The sequence below is a fragment of the Ranitomeya imitator genome, chromosome 3, assembly GCF_032444005.1.
Source record: "Ranitomeya imitator isolate aRanImi1 chromosome 3, aRanImi1.pri, whole genome shotgun sequence".
Classification (NCBI taxonomy): Eukaryota; Metazoa; Chordata; class Amphibia; order Anura; family Dendrobatidae; genus Ranitomeya; species Ranitomeya imitator.
Genome location: NC_091284.1, coordinates 5,694,927 through 5,715,184, shown reverse-complemented (window position 1 = coordinate 5,715,184; position 20,258 = coordinate 5,694,927). Strand labels below are relative to the sequence as shown.

Below are 20,258 nucleotides of genomic sequence, written 5' to 3'. Positions count from 1 at the left end.
TACGATGGTGACCAAGCTGTACTCTCAGAAGCCTCCCTATCATCATCATCATCATTCATCATCATCATTCATCATCATCATCATTCATCATCATCATTCATCATCATCATTCATCATCATCATTCATCATCATCATTCTTCATCATTCATCATTAATATTAATCAATCATCATTCTTCATCATCATTCTTCATCATCATTCTTCATCATCATTCGGACGTTCATCTTTTCCCTTAGATAGTGTGGACAATTTAGTAAAATCAATAAGAGACACTATAGGGTGTGAGGAGACAAAGGGCACACAAAGCACACAAGACATAATGTTTAGCGGAGAGAAAAGGAGATGTTTTCCAGTAATCCCGGCAGTGAAAGCTTTAATAAAAAGGGAGTGGGAGAGGCAGGATCAGAGAAGCTTTCTACCCTCTGCGTCAAAACGAAAATACCCGTTTAGTGACAATGAGCTTCTTACATGGACTAAAGTCCCTAAGGTGGACACAACCGTTGCCTCTACCTTTAGGCAGTCCACATTACCCGTAGAAAATGCGGGACTACTCTCTGACCTCTGGATCGCAAAGCTGAGTCGTCCCTTAAAAGGTCCTGGGAGGCAACTAGAGGAATATTCAAACCGGCAGTAGCTAGCACTTGTACTGCCAGGTCAATGCTCATCTGGATTGACCAGTTAGACCAACAAATTGAAAATAAAACCTCAAGGGAAAAATTACAGGCTGCTATCCCCTTAATACAGGGGGCAGCAGCCTTTATGGCGGACGCATCCGCAGATTCTCTCCGCTTGGCAGCAAGATCTGCAGGTCTTGTGAATAATGCAAGACGAGCGCTATGGATGATCATCAGACATAAAGTCACAGCTGCGATGGATAACCCACACATGACCCTAAGGAGAGCCATGTCGTTACTGGGATCTCTTATCTCATGTACTCCTGCAGTCCAATGGGCACATTACCATACCCGGACACTGCAACACCAAATCCTCCAAGAGGAAAGACGACTACTTGGTCATCTGAATGCAAAAATAACGTTATCCCAGGAAGCTTTAACTTCCTTAACGTGGTGGCTAGATTCTAACCATTTGATGAATGGTGATCCATGGGTAATAACACCATCGCACACTATAACCACCGATGCCAGTCCTCACGGATGGGGCGCCCATATGGGAAGTACATTTTTCCAAGTGTTATGGGACAGGGAAGAATGCCACAACTCGTATACCCTTAGAGTTAAATGCAGTAAAATACGCCTTATATCATTTTCTCCCACAGCTCCGGGAAAAAGACGTCAGAATCCTTTCCGACAACACCACCGCAGTGGCGTATCTGAACAGGCAAGGAGGTGCTCAATCAGAGACTCTGATGTCTTCAGCTGGGAAAATCTTGGATCTAGCAGAAAAACATCTATTATCCCTTACTGCGCTTCACATAAGAGGGGAAAACAACCAGCAGGCAGACTTCTTAAGTCGACACACCTTGAGGCAGGGGGAATGGTGCCTAAACCATCATGTCTTCCAAGAGATAGTATCCCTATGGGGTCATCCTCAAATAGATCTCTTCGCCACAAGAAGAAACAGGCAAGTCCGGAAATTTGCCTCCCTATCTTTAGCGGATCATCTGGACATTCTAGACGCTCTCCAAGCCCCTTGGCAATTCACTCTGGCATACGCCTTCCCTCCGATAATATTATTACCACAGATCATACGGAAAATCAGAGAAGATGGAGCGAGGATTATACTGATAGCTCCATTCTGGCCCAAGAAACCATGGTTCTCGTGGCTACAAACCATGTCGGTGTCAGACCCTTTGGTCCTCCCCTCGATACCCAACCTTCTCTTCCAGGGGCCATTTTTCCACCCTCAGGTGGGCAATCTCCATCTGACGGCATGGAATTTGAAAGGCAAATGCTAAAATTAAAGGGGTTCTCTGAGGGATTGATTGACACACTCCTCCAAAGTAGAAAACATTCTACCACAAAAATATATACAAAAATATGGAAGAAATTCTTACAATTCCATACATCTCCCAACACATCAGAAATTCCAATACAATCTATCTTGACATTCCTTCAAAAAGGGAGGGAACTAGGTTTATCTGTAAATACGCTAAAAGTTCATGTATCAGCACTAGGTGCCCTCTATGGCTATAACATTGCGGGAAATAGATGGGTGTCCCGATTTATCACAGCTTGCGAACGGATAAATTCCGTTAACATACCTAGAATTCCTCCCTGGGATCTAAATTTAGTTTTACAAGCCCTAACGAACTCTCCGTTTGAACCAATAGACTCAATACCCATTAAATACCGATCACTAAAAACGGCCCTCTTGGTAGCACTGACTTCAGCCAGAAGAGTCAGTGCTATCCAAGCTCTTTTCTATAGATCCACCTTTCCTACTGACTTTTCAGGATAAGTTGATTCTTAAACCAGACCCTTCTTACCTTCCCAAGGTAGCGAAGAAATTTCATAGATCACAAGAAATACTCCTGCCCACCACCTTCATTAATCCCTCCACTCCTGAAGAACAGAAGTATGGCACTGTAGATGTTAGGAGAGTAGTTTTAAAATACATTGAAAGGACCAGAAGCTGGCGACAGTGTAGGGCTCTGTTTATTTCCTTCCAGGGTCACAAGAAGGGTCATGGAGTCACAAAAAGCACATTATCCCGGGGGATCAGAGAGTCTATCAGACTGGCTTATTCCACAAGGAAAGAAAACCCTCCGGAAGGCATAACAGCGCACTCTACCAGAGCTATGGCATCCTCCTGGGCCGAAAGAGGTGACACCCCAATTGAAACTATATGTAAGGCGGCAACTTGGTCAGATCCTTCTACTTTCTATAACCATTATAGGCTTGATCTGTCGTCAACTTCTGACCTAGACTTTTGCAGGACTGTCCTCAGCACGGTGGTCCCTCCCTAGGTGATGGTCTCTGGAAAATCTTCAGTGGGGTGCTGTCGTGGCGAAGGGTAAAAAGCCGGATTACTCACCGGTAATGCTCTTTTAATGAGTCCATGACAGCACCCTCTTACATCCCTCTCTGGGTTAATATAGTATATACTAATGAGTAAAATTCTTCTTACCAAACATAGAGCAAATAAGTTTAAACTTAAATAATGATATTTTGTCTAACACTGGCAGTCCTCCGGGTACTCTGAAATCAAAACTGAGGTGCAAAGGCGGACCGCCCCCTTTTATCTTTCTGTAGGCTTCCTGTTCCTGTGGGGCGGAGCCCTCTCTCCAGTAGGGTGCTGTTGTGGACTCACTAAAAGAGCATTACCGGTGAGTAATCCGGCTTATTTTGAACAGTGAAGCAAGTTGAAGATGAAATGATCTAAAAGAGCTAAAGTTACAGATGACGCATTTCCTTTTGTATTTTACACAGAAAGTCATTTTTTAGACTTATAAAATTACAAAAAAGCAAATGAGCCAATACAAAAGTTTGGGCACGCTGCATGGTTAGTGCCTAAAGAGCATATAGAAAAAATGCTTGTCAAGACTCTGGACAGGATGGTTCCGCCTCTATCCTGGTCAGATCAGGGTTAATTTTAGTCCACCTCTCTTTGGTTTTGGGGCGGCTATTTAATGTTGGCAGTTCCTGGATTTGGTGTCGGTGATACTTCTGTACCCTCGGTTTGTGGTTGCTGACCCAGGTTACTCCTCCGTAAATGTTGTGCCTCTGTGCTTGTATGCTTTGCTGTGTATGACCCGGTTTGTCCCCTGACTTTTGCCTCTGTATCCTGCTTTGTACTGCCCTGTCCTTTCCAGTTATCTGACCCCTTGGCTTGTCTCCGTTTACTCTCTCATCCCTAGGTACTACGCTCTCGTCTGGCTTTTGACCCTCGGCTTTCCTCGACTATGTTTACTGTCTGTGCTTTGCACTCCGTGCAGTCATTTGCCTTCCATGCACTCATGTGCGGTGACTCCGCCCCCTGGTCACGTGACTGCTCAGTGCCAGGTCCTGTGCTCACTGCATAGTCTCAGGTCCTTGTGCACAGCGTGCTGTGTTCCTGCACTCCTTGCACTCATTCCCGTGCCCCTGCTAGCTCCCGCCTAGGTAGCGCCAGTGACACCATTGGTGTCATCACATTATCACCGACCCATACAATTTTTCGGGGTTTTTTTTTTGTGTGTGCTGGTTATGGACCCGCTGCCTGCTCTGTCAGATCAGGTATCTAATCTGACCAAGATGATGTGGAACCTATCTGTAGAGCAAAGAGCGTTTGTGGCTTCTCACAAACAGGTACAGAGGGAATTGGCACATACGGTTACTGCTGTTCGGGGTGCCTCTTCCTCGTCTGGCAATTGAGAAGGTACTGTCTGATGTTTCCTTATCCTCTCCTGAACCTTCTATTAAACTTCCGGATACCTTTTCTGGGGATAAGGGAAAATTCTGGATATTCAAAGAGTTGTAAATTTACTTTTTTCCCTGCATCTTCGGGCGATGAGTCAAACTGTGGGGATAGTTATCTCTCTGTTGCGTGAGGGGCTGCAATCCTAGGCTTTCTCCCTATCCCCTACCTCCCCTGAGAGAATGTCTGTCTATCGGTTCTTTGAGGCCTTTGGTTTTATTTACGATGAACCTGATCAGGTGAGATTGGCAGAGGACATGATTGAGTTTTACCCAGGGAAAGCTCTCAGCTGAGTGGTACTGTTCCGAGTACAGGCGATGGGCACCCGAGGTTTCCTGGAACGACTTGGCACTCAGGGGGCTGCTCCGATGGGGTCTCTCCAAGCATTTAAAGGATGCCTTGGCCCTTCACCCACCCCCCAACTCTGGAGGAGTCCATGACCCAGGCCGTCCGTATGGACCGCAGGCTGAGAAGTGTTGTGCAACGAGATGCTCCTCTGTTGTCAGTGAAACCGGAGCCTTCATCGTCGGTTGAGCCCATGGAGGTGGGGGCTGTCTCCATGAAGGAAAAGGAAAGGAGACGCCGCACAGGTAAAAAACTGCTTCTATTGTGGAGAGCCTGGTCATTGGCAAAAGGACTGCCCCTCCTGTTCCCCGGATTCCAAGGTCTCGGGAAAGGACTAGGTCTGGGTAACTGCCGAGGAGGTTACTCAGGCCCACAGGTACTTTTTTCCTCAGCCTTCAAACTATTGTTAAAACTGTATGTAGGAGTGAACAATTGTTTTTTTTTTTTTTTTGTTTTTTGTTGTTGTTATTTTCCCTCTTCTGCTTTTGCTGATTGCGGGTCTTCAGTGAACTTGATTGGCTCAAGGTGGGTGGCTCACTGTGAGATATGGACAGTCAGGTTGGACAAATCCATGAGTGATGGCTATTGACTCAACCCCGTTCACCAAGGACAGGATCAGCTCTGTTACTAAGGAGTTCGTCCTTAAGGTGGGGTCTGTTCAGCTGGAGCATTTAACCTGTTTCGTTCTGGACAACCTCAATGCTGGTTTGGTTTTGAGGTTTCCTTGGCTGCAATGTCATTGACTGGGAGGCCCAGGATATTGGTAAATGGGGATCCAACTGTGAAAACAAATGTCTGAAGTCTGTGTCGTCTGTCGGTCTGGAGGATATTCCGGAGTACCTGAAGAACTTCGAGGACGTGTTCTCTCCGAAAGTCAGGCCGAGGGGTTACCACCGCACCGCCATTTTGATTGTGCGATTGACCTGATTCCTGGGCTGGGGCTAAATTGCCTAAGGCCCGATTATTTAACCTTTTTGGTTCCGAGCGGGTCACCATGAAGGAGTACATATCTGAAAGTCTCCGCAAGGGGCATATCTGCCCTTCCGTGTCTCCTGTTGGTGCAGGTTTAAAAAAAACAAAAAAAAGACTGTAGTCTCCATCCATGCCTTGACTTTCAGGAACTGAATAAGATTGCTGTAAGAAACACACATCGCCCCCCCCCCCCCCCCCCCACTCATTCCCGATTTGTGTAACCAATTATCTGGGGCCAAAGGGTTTTCTAAACTAGACTTGCAGGGGGCATATAACCTCATCTGGGTGCAGGAGGGGGATGAGTGGAAATCCGCGTTTCTCCCCTCAGAAGGGCTATTTGAAAATTTAGTTATGCCGTTTTGTCTGACCAATGCCCCTGCGGTTTTCCAAAACTTCATCAATCGTCTGTTTTCTGATTTTATTGGGCGGTTTGTGGTAATATGCTTGGATGACATTCTAGTTTATTCACTTGATAAGCAGACACATATTGGTCTTCAGAGACTCAAGGAGAACCAACTTTTAGGCAAACTAGAGAAATGCTTGTTTCTCTAGTTACCTTCCACAACAGCCACTTTGGAGGTTGTCTTCCCCGCCCTAATAGGGGACGGGAACACAGAGGTTAAATACCCCTCCCCTTCCTGCAACCACCAGTGTTTTCCTGTCCCCTATGGGGTATGAAGAGGATCTGAAGGGGCTGCCGTGGGCGGCGATCGGAGCTCCACACACCTGAATAAGCCGGGCAGCTGAGGTCGGTCTCCCTTCCTCTGACGCTGCTCCCATCTCCTCACTTCGGCGGGACTGGGGACCTTCCTTCCCCTCCTGCACCTCCGGGGGTAATGCGGGGCGGTGACGTGCATAACGGGGGCCTCCTGCAGCCTCCCCCCCCCCCTGGTTTCCTCCTCCCCTGCTGCACGCCGGAGGTGGCGCGTCTCGGCTGTGGCGTCTGCATCACTTCCGGGTGAATGCACATCACTTCCGGGTCGTCCAGTGTGTTCCATAGTGGAACGCATGCGCGCGCCGGCCGGCGTTCTCTCGTGTTGCGTCAGCCAGCCCGCTAAGGCAGCAATACCGGAATGTTCCGGATAGGATTCCCCCAATCGGGCGGGGAGGAGGAGCACAATGACGCTGGCCCACGATCCTATTTAAAAGATCCGGGTGACAAGGTAAGCCTGTCTGACATTACTGTGACAGACCTGGATGGTGACAGACCCCCTTGCTCTGCATCTGCAGAACTCAGCGTACCCCCTCCTACCGTAAGTAGCAGGTGTTGGGCCCAGCTATCCTGTGTGTGTATATATGTATTAGGATTCTCCGGTGGGCCCAGGCACTGACACCTGCTGGCATATTGGCCAGCAGCTGCCTAGGGCCCCCACTGCTCCAGGAGCCCCCCGGCCAGTGGAGTGTCGCTAAGGCTACGTTCACATTGGCGTTCCGCCAATGTGCGTCGCTGTTGCGCCGGCGACGCAGCGGCGACGCGCCCCTATGTTTAACATAGGGGACGCGTGCGTCGTTTTGGTGGCGTTTTTCGCCACGTGCGTCGTTTCCGACGCTAGCGTCGGACGCAAGGAAACGCTACATGTAGCATTTTCTGTGCGTCCGATTTTCGTCGGAAAACGACGCACGCGTCGCAAAACGCGCGCGTTTTTGCGCGCGTTTGCGTGCGTTTTAGCGCGCGTTGCGTCGCCGACGCACGGCGGCGCAACGCTAATGTGAACGTAGCCTAATAGCGGCACACGCAGCTGCTATGGGGCCCCTGAGTTAAGGGGGGCCGTTCTGGTGCCAGAGAGCAGCAGATGAACAGGAGCCTGTCCCGCTTCTAAAGAGAAATGAATATTTACGCTTCCCCACGCCCCCATGGGCGTGGAGAGGCGTGAATACCATTTCACTTTCATGGCAGGCAGCGTTAGCCGCAGGCTGAGGCTAACACTGCCCGCCGCTGCTGCTGAATGGGGGGCCCCGGAGGTGGGCACCTAAAGGGCGGCGATCCTTGATTGCGAACTCTGCAGCTTGGGACCACAGCGGAGCTGCAGGGATCCACGCCGTCCTCCTTCCTGCCCAGCACTTCCTATCTGAATCAGCGTGGCTGGATGACGTCCTCATTCAGCGCGGCTGTTTCAGACAGAAAGTTGCCGGGATGTGCTGCGGCTGCTGGAAACGTGCGGAGAGGTGAGTGGGTGCTGTGTGTGTGTGTGTGTGTCTCTGCCTGCCTGCGTGTATGTCCCTGCCTCCGTGTGTGTGTGTGTGTGTGTGTGTGTGTGTGTGTGTGTGTGTGTGTGTGTGTGTGGGGGCAATGATGATGGTGCTGGAGGCGATGATGGTGCTGGAGGCAATGATGACGGTGGTGGAGGCAATGATGATGGTGGTGGTGGGGATGATGATGATGGTGCTGGAGGCAATGATGATGGTGGTGGTGGGGGCAATGATGATGGTGCTGGAGGCAATGATGATGATGGGGACGATAATGATGGTAGGGGCGAGGATGATGATGATGGTGGGGGGGAAGCAATGATGATGGTGGGGAAGAAGGCAATGATGGTTCTGGTGGAAAGGACAAAGATGGTAGTTGTGGAAAGGACAATGGTGGGGGAGGAGGCAATGATGGAGGTGGTAGAGAGTACAATGGTGGAGGGGGAGAACAATGATGATGGTGGACGGGGCTGCATTATACCCTTTCAGGGGGGCTACATTATATAATAATAATAATAATAATAATAATAATAATAATAATAATAATAATTTTATTTATATAGCGCCAACATATTCCGCAGCGCTTTACAAATTATAGAGGGGACTTGTACAGACAATAGACATTACAGCATAACAGAAATACAGTTCAAAACAGATACCAGGAGGAATGAGGGTCCTGCTGCTCGCAAGCTACAAACTATGAGGAAAAGGGGAGACACGAGAGGTGGATGGTAACAATTGCTTTAGTTATTCGGACCAGCTATAGTGTAAGGCTCAGGTGTTCATGTAAAGCTGCATGAACCAGTTACCTGCCTAAGTATGTAGCAGTACAGACACAGAGGGCTAATACTGCATAAAGTGTATGAGAACATGATGCGAGGAACCTGATAGTTTTTTTTTTTTATTATAAATAGGCCACACAGGGATCGTTAGGTTAATGCATTGAGGCGGTAGGCCAGTCTGAACAAATGAGTTTTTAGGGCACGCTTAAAACTGTGGGGATTGGGGATTAATCGTATTAACCTAGGTAGTGCATTCCAAAGAATCGGCGCAGCACGTGTAAAGTCTTGGAGACGGGAGTGGGAGGTTCTGATTATTGAGGATGCTAACCTGAGGTCATTAGCGGAGCGGAGGGCACGGGTAGGGTGGTAGACTGATACCAGGGAGGAGATGTAGGGTGGTGCTGAGCCATGGAGTGCTTTGTGGATGAGGGTAGTAGTTTTGTACTGGATTCTGGAGTGGATGGGTAGCCAGTGTAATGACTGGCACAGGGTAGAGGCATCGGTGTAACGGTTGGTGAGGAATATGATCCTGGCTGCAGCATTCAGGACAGATTGGAGCGGGGAGAGTTTTGCAAGAGGGAGACCGATTAGTAGAGAGTTACAATAGTCCAGACGAGAATGAATAAGTGAAACAGTCAGAGTTTTTGCAGAGTCGAAATTAAGAAAAGGGCGAATTCTAGAAATGTTTTTGAGATGCAGGTAAGAAGAGCGAGCCAGTGATCGGATGTAGGGGGTGAATGAAAGGTCAGAATCAAGGATGACCCCAAGGCAGCGGGCATGTTGCTTTGGAGTAATGGTGGAACCGCACACGGAGATGGCAATGTCAGGCAAAGGTAGGTTAGTAGAGGGAGAGAACACGAGGAGTTCAGTTTTTGACAGGTACCCTATGAGGGGGCTACATTATAATTATGTGGGGGCTGCATTATTCTCTAAGGGGGCTACATCATACTATGAGGGGAGCTGCATTATGCCCTATGGGGGGCTGCCTTATGAGGGGTTGGCATTATACTCTGAGGGGGCTACATTATATTCTGTGGAGGGGCTGCATTTTATTATATGTGGGGGCTGCATTATTCTCTCAGGAGAATAATACTACATGAGGAGAGCAGCATTATGCCCTATGAGGGGGCTACAGTATAGTCTAAGGGGGGTTGCATTTTACTCTGAGGGGCTACATTATATTCTGTGGAGGGGCTGCATTATGCCATATGAGGGAGCTACATTATATTCTATGGGGGGGGCTGCGTTATCTTATGAGGGGGTTGCATTATATTTTGTGGGTGCTGTATTATATTCTATGGGGGGCTGCATTATATTCTGTGGGAGGCTACATTATATTCTATGAGGGGCTACCCCAACCCCTGCTACATAATTAAGATGTGTACTACCTTATATTATGCTCTAATATTAGCGTGTTTTACCGAACAATTGATGGTCTTGAATGTATTTCTATGTAGCTACATAGTGGGCCCCAAGAATGATTTTCTCTTGTGGGCCCAAGGTGCTCCAGTCCGACACTAATATACGTACGTACGTACTCGCATACTTGCGTACATACTCACATACTCACATAAGTGGCTTAAACCCTTTCTCTCTCTTATAGGGAGAAAATGTCTCTGACAAGCCGCAAATGTAAAGTGTGTGCAGCCAGACTCCCATCTACATATGGGAAGAAACTCTGCCAATCCTGTACAGATGAGGTTCTACGCGCTGAGCAGCCCTCTCTTATGGATAGCATCAAATGACCCCTTAAAGAAGAGGTCCACTCTTCCATGGCTACATTCTCCCAGATCCCGGTGCCTCAACCACCTCCTCCTAAAAAGAGGAAAAAGACCCTAGTAGAATCACTCAGGAGAGATTCAATACTCGTTTTCGGAGGATGCTTGGGAAAATGAGGGCTCAACTTCCTCCCCCCACCTTTAAATCAGAGAACAAAAAATATTTTAATTCTGAGGATATGGGTGACCTAATCAGTATAGTAAGCGGGGGTGGAGGATGAGGAAATTAAACTCACGGTGCAGGACGAAATGTTTAACGGTCTAAAGCCAAAAGATCAAAAGGGCTTTCCTGTGCATAAAAATATCCAGAATTTGATTCTACATGAATGGGGCCTCCCTGAAAAGGGTCTTGCTATTCCCTCAGAGCTAAAGAAACGGTTCCCCTTAGAAGGAGAACTCCTTATGGGAGACACCAAAAGTGGATGTGCAGGTATCCAGGGTAACTAAGAAAACAGCCCTTCCCTTTTGAGGACTCTTCCCAGCTCAAGGATCCGATGGATCGAAAGATAGAGCTTATTAAAAAAGTCCTGGGACACCTCCACAAATTTACTAAAATCTAACAGCCTCCACTTGCGTGGCTCGATCCCTGTTTGTCTGGTTACGCAAGCTTGAGGATCATTTGACACAGGGCACCCCAAGAGAGGAAATTTTAGACTCGCTACTCCTGCTACAGAAACAACTGGGTTCCTAGCCGATGCCTTGCCTGAGTCTGCCCGAGTAGCCGTCCTCTCCAACTCATCCAGGAGAGCACTTTGGATAAAATCTTGAGAGGGGGCGACTTCGTCTCCAAGTCCAAGTTGTGTAGCATCCTTTTCCAGGGCCATAATGTATTTGGACCCATTCTGGATGATATCTTGGATAAGGCAGCAGATAAAAAGAAATCTCTCCCTGAACAGAAAATTCCTAAAAGAAAAAAAAAACGCTTTTTTTGCCCCACCCATGACCAATCTTAACAGAGAGAAAAAGGCAAGACAGGGAGATGGAGTTAAAAGGCCAAAGGAGGCAGGAGCAAGAACATCCTTGTCCCTCAAACCCAACAAACCCCAAATAAGCAATGACGATGCTCCGGTCGGGGGTCGACTCTCACTCTTTTTCACCCAGTGGCCGTTCATTTCCACAAATCAGTGGGTCCTTCGTACCATACGAGATGGACTAAAAATAGAATTCGAGAGACCTCCCCCACAATGCTTGAGGATAACCTCCCTACAAACTCCGCACCTCTAAAACTCCTTGTTGAAGGATCTACAAAATCTGCAACAATCAAATGTGATCTCGCAGGTGCTGAAACTAGAGGAAGGACGTGGCCATTATTCACGTCTGTCTCTAATAACAAAACCATCGGGGAAGAACAGAATCATCATAAACCTGAAACCATTAAACAAATTAGTCCGGTACAGGAGATTCAAAATGGAAACAATCAGGTCAGTAATCCCCCTCATCGGACAAAATTGGGTAATGGCGACTGTGGATCTGAGGGATGCGTACTAAGATGTAGCAATCCACCCAGACAACAGAAAATTACTCAGATTTGCTTCAAATTAAACATTTCCAATTCAATGTCCTACCCTTCGGCATCTCATCGGCTCCACGGGTTTTTACAAAAATTATGGCGGAATATGCATTGTCCCGTATTTGGACAACTTTCTCATTATGGCGCCATCTACCCCTTGTCTGGAAACAAATGTAACAAAAACCCTGGAGATATTACAGTTCCTAGGCTGGATTCCGAATCTGGAAAAATCAGAGATCCATCCCTCCACAAGTAGAAAATTCTTGGGGATTCTACTGGACTCAAAAGAAAGGACATCATTTCTACCCAGAGATCATCAAATCAACCTTGTCCGCAAGATAACCAGATTCAGGGACCAGCGAGCGCCGACCCTCAGAGTCAATGTCCGTTCTAGGTCCCTGACCATGTGCATCCAAGCGGTCTCCTGGGCTCAAGCTCACACGCGAACCCTTCAGACTTACGTGCTTCTGTATTCCAGGAGACTGCAGACTCCATTGAATCAAAGAATTCTCCCGGGCCAAGTAAAATCGGCTCTGAAATGGTGGTTGGATTATCAAAATCTTCAGAAAGGGGTCAGCTAGGATCAGTTCCCCTAAAAACACTCTGCTCAGATGCCAGCAAGAGAGGCTGGAGTGCAGTGGTAGAGGGTTTCCACTTCCAGGGATGATGGAAATCAAGCTTCAGCAGCAGTTCCTCGTATCTAAGAGGATTAAAGTCTGTGGAAGAAGCCCTAAAAGCGTCATCTGCGCTGATCAAAAATCACCACGTTCGTATCTACTCGGACAACATGACCACAGTAGCCTATCTACGACACCAGGGGGGAACGAAGTATGTCGGTCTGAAGGAAATGGCAGCAAGAATTTTCTTCTGGGCAGAGAAAAACCTGTCAGTAACAGCGGTACATCTAAGAGGGCTAGACAATACTCAGGCAGACTTCCTCAGCCGGAAAGACATACATCCAGGAGAATAGTGTCTGGACCAAACAGTATTCCGGTCCCTAACCTCAAGATGGGGAACTCCAGAGGTGGTTTTGTTTACCAACGGGCAAAATGCAAAAGTGGAAACATTCTTCTCCCTTTATCACACGGATGGGGCGCAGGGAATAGATGCCTTCTCACAACGGTGGAGGTTCAACCTCGCGTATGCATTTCCACCCATCCCCATGCTGGTAAAGACACTACAAAAGATCAGGACAGACCGAGTTACCACAATCTTAATCGCCCCACTATTGCCCGGGAGGAGTTAATACAGTGCCCTGATAGACATGGCCCTGAAAGGTCTCTACCTTCTACCTCAAAAAATCCATCTCCTTCACCAAGGTCCCCTAATGCATCCGGACCTTTGCAGACTGAACCTGGCGATATGGCTACTGAAGCCAGAATTTTAATAGCCAAAGGACTCTCGGATGAAGTGATCCAGACCCTCCAAAAAAGCAGGAAGTCAGTAACCAATGCCATCTATGCTAAGGTCTGGAAAAAGTTTACGTCCTGGTGCTCCCCAGAAACTCCAGACCCCTTCAATCCCATTATAGTGCGAATCTTAGATTTTTTACAGAAAGGTTTAGAATTGGGCCTTACCCCTAGCACACTCAAAGTGAAAGTATCGGCCCTTAGCACCTTTTTTTTATTTAAATTTAGCCAGCCACCGCTGGACAAGCACTTCATGACAGCAGCATCCAGAATTCGTCCTAGACTCCGTATTAGGGTGCCTTCTTGGGACCTCAATACCGTGCTTAGCAGCCTAACCAAACATCCATTTGAACCCCTAGAATCTATGAACATAAAAAACCTAACTCTTAAAACAGTCTTTTTAGTTGCAATCACTACGGCTAGACGTATTGGAGAGTTGCAGGCCCTGTCGATACAGGAACCTTATCTGACTTTCACTGCGGATAGCATTGTACTAAAACTAGATCAGTCCTTTCTACCTAAAGTGGTCTCAAATTTCCACAGGGATCAGGACATTGTACTGCCCTCATTTTGCCCAAACCCCTCCAACCCTAAGGAAAAGACCTTCCACACCCTTGACGTTCGCAGGGTGGTCCTATTTTATGTAGGACAGACTGAAACCTGGCGACTTGATCAAAATTTATTCAACCAGTTCTCAGGACGAAAGAAAGGCAAGAAGGCGGAATTGCGAATTGGATCAAACAGTCTATTTGCTTGGCTTATTCATTAAACGGATTTCATCCACCTGCTTTACTGAAGGCGCATTCTACCTGGGCAAAAGCAGCATCATGGGCAGAGAGGGGGAATGTGTCTGCAGGTTTGGAACAGGAGATTTGGGAAGCCCAGTCTCGGGCTCCCCCATCCAACCCGGTGGGAAAATTTTGTTCTGGTTAATCTTCGACTCAGTCCTCCAGGGGTTCCATGATTTGGCGCTGAGTGGACATCCGGGGATATCGGCTAATCGTTGGGCTATCGTGAGGTTTTTTTTCGGTGGGCCTCACTTATGTCTGATGTGAGGAAGTTTGTGTCTGCATGTGAGGCTTGTTCCCGCACTAAGAGTTCTCATAACTGGCCGGCCAGGGAATTTGTGCCTTTGCCATTTCCTGATAGACCGTGGACACATTTGTCCATGGACTTCATCACCAATCTTCCTGGCTCCAAGGGTAATACTGTCATCTGGGTGGTGGTGGTGGACAGGTTTACAAAGCAAGCATACTTTGTGCCCTTAGTGGCACTACCCTCTGTTCGCTCAACATGTGGCTCGTTTGCATGGTGTGCCCTTGAATGTGGTGTTTGACCGTGGTGTGCAGTTTGTGTCCAGGTTTTGGAGGACGTATTTAAAAGCTTGGGTATGGAGTTGTCCTTTTTGTCGGCCTACCATCCAGAGACCAATGGTCAGACCGAACGGACCAATCAGTTGTTAGAACAAATTTTGCGCTGCCTTGCCCCTCCAGTCAAGAGGACTGGTCCGATGCCTTAAGTTTAGCAGAGTTTGCATTCAATAACAGTGTTAAACACTCTACAGATACCTCCCCTTTCTTCTGTAATTATTGGTTTGATCTACACTTTGGAGAGTTTTCTCGCCTGGATTTCGGTTGCCCGGGGGCTGATATTGCTGTACAGCAGTTGGAAAAGTTATGGCGGGAGGTCCTAAAGAATATTGCGGAGGCTCAGAGGAAGTTTAAGCTTTTTCCTGACAGAAGACGGACTGTGGGACTCATTCTCTGGGTTGGGGATAAAGTGTGGCTGTCCACCAGGAACATTAAGCTTAAGGTTTCTTCGGCAAAATTGGGACCTAAATTGGCCCCTATGAGATCACTATAAAATAGTGCATGGCATGAAAAACTAGGTGATAACCAAAAATGAAATGAAAAATGGTTCCGCAAAAGAGCATGGTAAATTAATAAACTTACATGATGGATTGCAAGACAATAGGTGCAAAGGATTCAGATCAGGAAATGAGTAAATGGTTGGAAATCTCATTTGTGGAATAGTAGTTGTATGAGCATAATAGTATATGACCTGGGGCAGCCGCTAACTAATGTCCTGATATACAGGAGCTTCTCACAAAATTAGAAAATCATCAAAAAGTTAATTTATTTCAGTTCTTCAATACAAAAAGTGAATCTCCTATATTCTATAGAGTCATTACACAGAGTGATCTATTTCATGTGTTTATTTCTGTTAATGTTGATGATTATGGCTTACAGTCAATGAAAACCCCAAAGTCATTATCTCAGTAAATTAGAATACTTTATAACACCAGCTGGAAAAATGATTGTAAAATCTGAAATGTTCCCTACTGAAATGTATGTTCAGTAAATGCCCTCAGTACTTGGCCCTTTGGCATCAATGCGGTGTGGCATTGAGGCGATCAGCCTGTGGCGCTGCTGAGGGGTATAATACATAAACTATCTATGTTGGTTTCCAACAATCTGTAACCTAGATAACTGTATCGCTCCCGATAATCAGCTGTGATGTGACTGACATGCAGCTGCGGCGCCGAACAGATGATTATCGGGAGCGAACCAGGTATCCAGGTCACTGATGCAGCTATTCGACAAGCACTTAGCCGAAGCTATTCACTCATGTCTAGTAAAGAATGAATTCACTCCCTGTATGTGTTTCCTCCAGATCTATCCAGTAAGAGGACAACACCAGAGAGATGTCCCCGTCCTCTTCCTCCACAGGACTGTAAGCAAGAAGATCCCAATGCTCCTCAGGACCATCAGGTAGATGGAGAGAAGGTGTCAGGAGATCTCCCTATGATGTGTAGACGCCGGTGAAGGTCTTGTGCTCAGTCTTGTTTTATCCTCCAGTATTATATGTTTTATACTTGTGTGATGAGAACGGTGGAGATGGCAGGATTAGAGCTGATCATAGATGCGACTTCTCCATCTGTCGGTGACTTTTATAATATTTGTTTCAGGGTGACGATCTGACCCATAATAATACTACAGAGACCTATGTGAGGGGGGATGAGCGGTGTAAAGAGGAGATTCCTACATACGGCTACCCAGGTGAGTAGTGACCACTAAATGCAGAGAGGTCACAGATTCTCCTCAGTCCCCGGCTGTGGCTGCTTTATCAGTGGTGTAGTCCGGCCGTATCACAATCGTGTGATCACCATTTTACATCTAGACCACAACATTCTCCTCCACCCAAAACTGTTCAAATGACTTTGGGCATTAAAAGCTCTTTTCTATAGAATTTAGAACCTGGAGGATCCACCTACCCCCTAGGATTAGGAGACTGACCGTTATCTGCCCGATCTGTAAACTACAAAGTAAAATGACAGTGTACAGTGGCCCCTGATCAAAATTACTGTTATTTTGAACTGTGAAGTAAGTTAAATATGAAATGATCTAAAAGACCTAAATTTACAGATGACGCATTTCCTTTTGTATTTTGTGCAGAAAGTCATTTTTTAGACTTTAAAAACTACAAAAAAGCAAATGAGCCAATACAAAAGTTTGGGCACTCTGCATGGTTAGTACCTAAAGAGCACATAGAAAAAATGCTCCAAAGAACCAAGAAGTAGAGATATAAAAATAGTATTTGAATCATTAAATAAAATAGTGCATGGCATGAAAAGCTAGGGTTATAACAAAGATTGATCAGAAAATGGTTCCGCAAAAGAGCATAGTAAAGTAATAAACATACATGATGGATTGCAAGACAATAAGTGCGATAGGATTCAGATCAGGAAAAGAGTAAGTGGTTGGAAATCTCATTTGTAGAATAGTAGTTGTATGAGGATAATAGTATATGACCTGGGGCAGCCGCTAACTAATGTCCTGATATACAGGAGCTTCTCACAAAATTAGAATATCATCAAAAAATGAATTTATTTCAGTTCAATACATAAAGTGAATCTCCTATATTCTATAGAGTCATTACACACAGAGTGATCTATTTTATGTCTTTATTTCTGTTAATGTTGATGATTATGGCTTAAAGCCAATGAAAACCCAAAAGTCATTATCTCAGTAAATTAGAATACTTTAACACCAGCTTGAAGAATGATTGTAAAATCTGAAATGTTGGGCTACTGAAATGTATGTTCAGTAAATGCTCTCAATACTTGGTCGGGTCCTTTGGCATCAGTTACTGCATCAATGCGGCGTGGCATAGAGGCGATCAGCCTGTGGCGCTGCTGAGGGGTTATGGAAGCCCAGGTTGCTTTGATAGCAGCCTTCAGCTCGTCTGCATTGTTGGGTCTGGTGTCTCATCTTCCTCTTGACAATACTCCATAGATTCTCTATGGGGTTAAGGTCAGGCGAGTTTGCTGCCAATCAAGCCCAGTGATACTGTTGTTTTTACACCAGGTATTGGCACTTTTGGCCGTGTGGACAGGGGCCAAGTCCTGCTGGAGAATGACATTTCCATCTCCATAAAGCTTGTCGGCAGAAGGAAGCATGAAATGCTCTAACATGTCCTGGTAGACGGCTGCACTGACTTTGGTCTTGATAAAACACAGTGGACCTACACCAGCAGATGACATGGCCCCCAAACCATCACTGATTGTGGAGACTTCACACCAGACCTCCAGCATCTTGGATTGCGGCCTCTCCACCCTTTATCGGTGTTGGTTCTGATTTCCTGTTGGCTATCCAACCCTAAGTATCTCCTGTATAATCAATTGTCCAAACTCGAAATAATGAAAAATATTTAATATAATAATAATAATAATAATAATAATAATAAAGTTCAGATAACAAAGTAGATAACGAGACCTTCCTATAATTAGAGAAAATTCAAATACTAGTATGTCCATGTACTAATTTCTATCTAAACAATATGCATACTTTCCACCGAGGATGTCTTCAGAAAGAGAGAGATCTAACTGATCCTTACATATCTACTAAACGTTACACATCCACACCCTCATACAAGCCCTGACTCCACCCTCGCTCCGGTATCTTTTGTTGTAGTGTCCAATCATCTTCTGGTAATATGAGATATGAGTGCGGTGGTCATCATCTTCCCCTAGATGGTGTCCTTGGATTTAGGATAAAGTTCTGGTGTCAAAAGATCTGAGGGAAATCTGTATAGGCCCGAGACTAGATGTCCATCTGAAGAATAATGCTTTGTAACCTCCACATGGAATGTGTGTCAAAGATAAGATGATCAATTTAGGAGCAATAGCTTATACTCCCAACACCACAGGAGTTATGAATCCTCCAAGAGGTTGGAGACACAATGTCCACCTACAACGTAGTTTTTACAGCTCTTGGTCAGTCTCTTTGATGTGATGTTTGTCCTTCGTAGTCGAAGATGACCATGACATCAGGGTTAGAAGAGAATTAGTTGATTAGCTGATGAGTCCAATCCGGGCCCTGAAGGTTTGGCCACATGCTTGACAGAAGGAAGCAGATGTGGTCAGTACACCTGATTCTACTTGTGCCTTGCGGACAGCGCGCTTTCTTTTTGCGTCAAAGATTTTCCTGTCTTCAGCTGCACGTGCTCCTGAGGCGATCCTGCCTCGCCAACCTGGACGATTCAGGGCAAGCTCTTCCGATTCATTGGTGTTGACTTCCAGGTTTTTGGGAGATGCCTTAGGGTAAAGGTACCGTCACACTTAGCGACGCTGCAGCGATACCGACAACGATCCGGATCGCTGCAGCGTCGCTGTTTGGTCGCTGGAGAGCTGTCACACAGACCGCTCTCCAGCGACCAACGATCCCGAGGTCCCCGGTAACCAGGGTAAACATCGGGTAACTAAGCGCAGGGCCGCGCTTAGTAACCCGATGTTTACCCTGGTTACCATCGTAAAAAAAACAAACAGTACATACTTACATTCAGCTGTCTGTCCCTTGCCGTCTGTTTGCTGCACTGACTGCTGGCCGCAAAGTGAAAGTGAAAGCACAGCACAGCGGTGAGTCACCGCTGTGTGACTCACCGCTGTGCTGTGCTTTCACTTTCACTTTGCGGCCAGCAGTCATTGCAGGAACCAGACGGCAAGGGACAGACAGCTGAATGTAAGTATGTACTGTTTGTTTTTTTACGATGGTAACCAGGGTAAACATCGGGTTACTAAGCGCGGCCCTGCGCTTAGTTACCCGATGTTTACCCTGGTTACCAGCGAAGACATCGCTGAATCGGTGTCACACACACCGATTCAGCGATGTCTGCGGGGAGTCCAGCGACAAAATAAAGTTCTGGACTTTCTTCCCCGACCAGCGATCTCCCAGCAGGGGCCTGATCGCTGCTGCCTGTCACACTGGACGATATCGCTAGCGAGGACGCTGCAACGTCACGGATCGCTAGCGATATCGTCTAGTGTGACAGTACCTTAAGTTCACACAGGGTGTTTTTGCAGCTTTTTTTTTTTTTTTTTAATTGCTAATTTTCAGCTGCTTTTTACAATACCAGCAAAGCCTATGAGATTTCAGAAATCTCATGCACATGCATTGTTTTTTTTGTGTGATCAGTATTTTGTGCTTTGTTGCGTAATTTGGACATGGGGCATGTCACTTCTTTCAACGTTTTTGCTGCGTTTTTTCACCCATTGACTTGAATGGGTGTTGAGAAAAACGCAGAAAAAACGCAGGTATTATATGCTGTGTTTTTGCTGCTGAAAATCCAAGGACATTAGCATGGACAAAGAGAAAACAAAAAGGCACCAAAAGCGCAACAAAAACACAGCAAAAACACCTAAACCTGCCTTTTTGATGCAGCTTCTTTCCTGCCGTGAAGATCAGGTTTTGCTGCCGAAAAAAAAAAAAAGCAGCAAAAATGCCCTGTGTGAACTTACCCATAAGTCAGTCTTTATAGCGCTTCTTCTGCCCCCCAACTGCTCGCTTTCCTTGGCACAGTTCTCCATACAGCAGTTGTTTCGGTAGTCGGCTGTCCGGCATTCTGACCACATGTCCAGCCC

The 20,258-nt window shown here is 46.5% G+C and overlaps 1 protein-coding gene across 1 annotated transcript in view; it reads left to right on the top strand.

Moving 5' to 3' along the window:
* Positions 1–20,258, top strand: part of LOC138672441 (uncharacterized) — a 654,503-nt gene that overhangs the window by 11,513 nt on the left and 622,732 nt on the right. The window contains exons 7-8 of the mRNA XM_069760413.1: positions 16,013–16,110; positions 16,308–16,398. Of these exons, the coding sequence (XP_069616514.1) occupies positions 16,013–16,110; positions 16,308–16,398 (189 nt within the window). The remainder of the gene's footprint in view (positions 1–16,012; positions 16,111–16,307; positions 16,399–20,258) is intronic.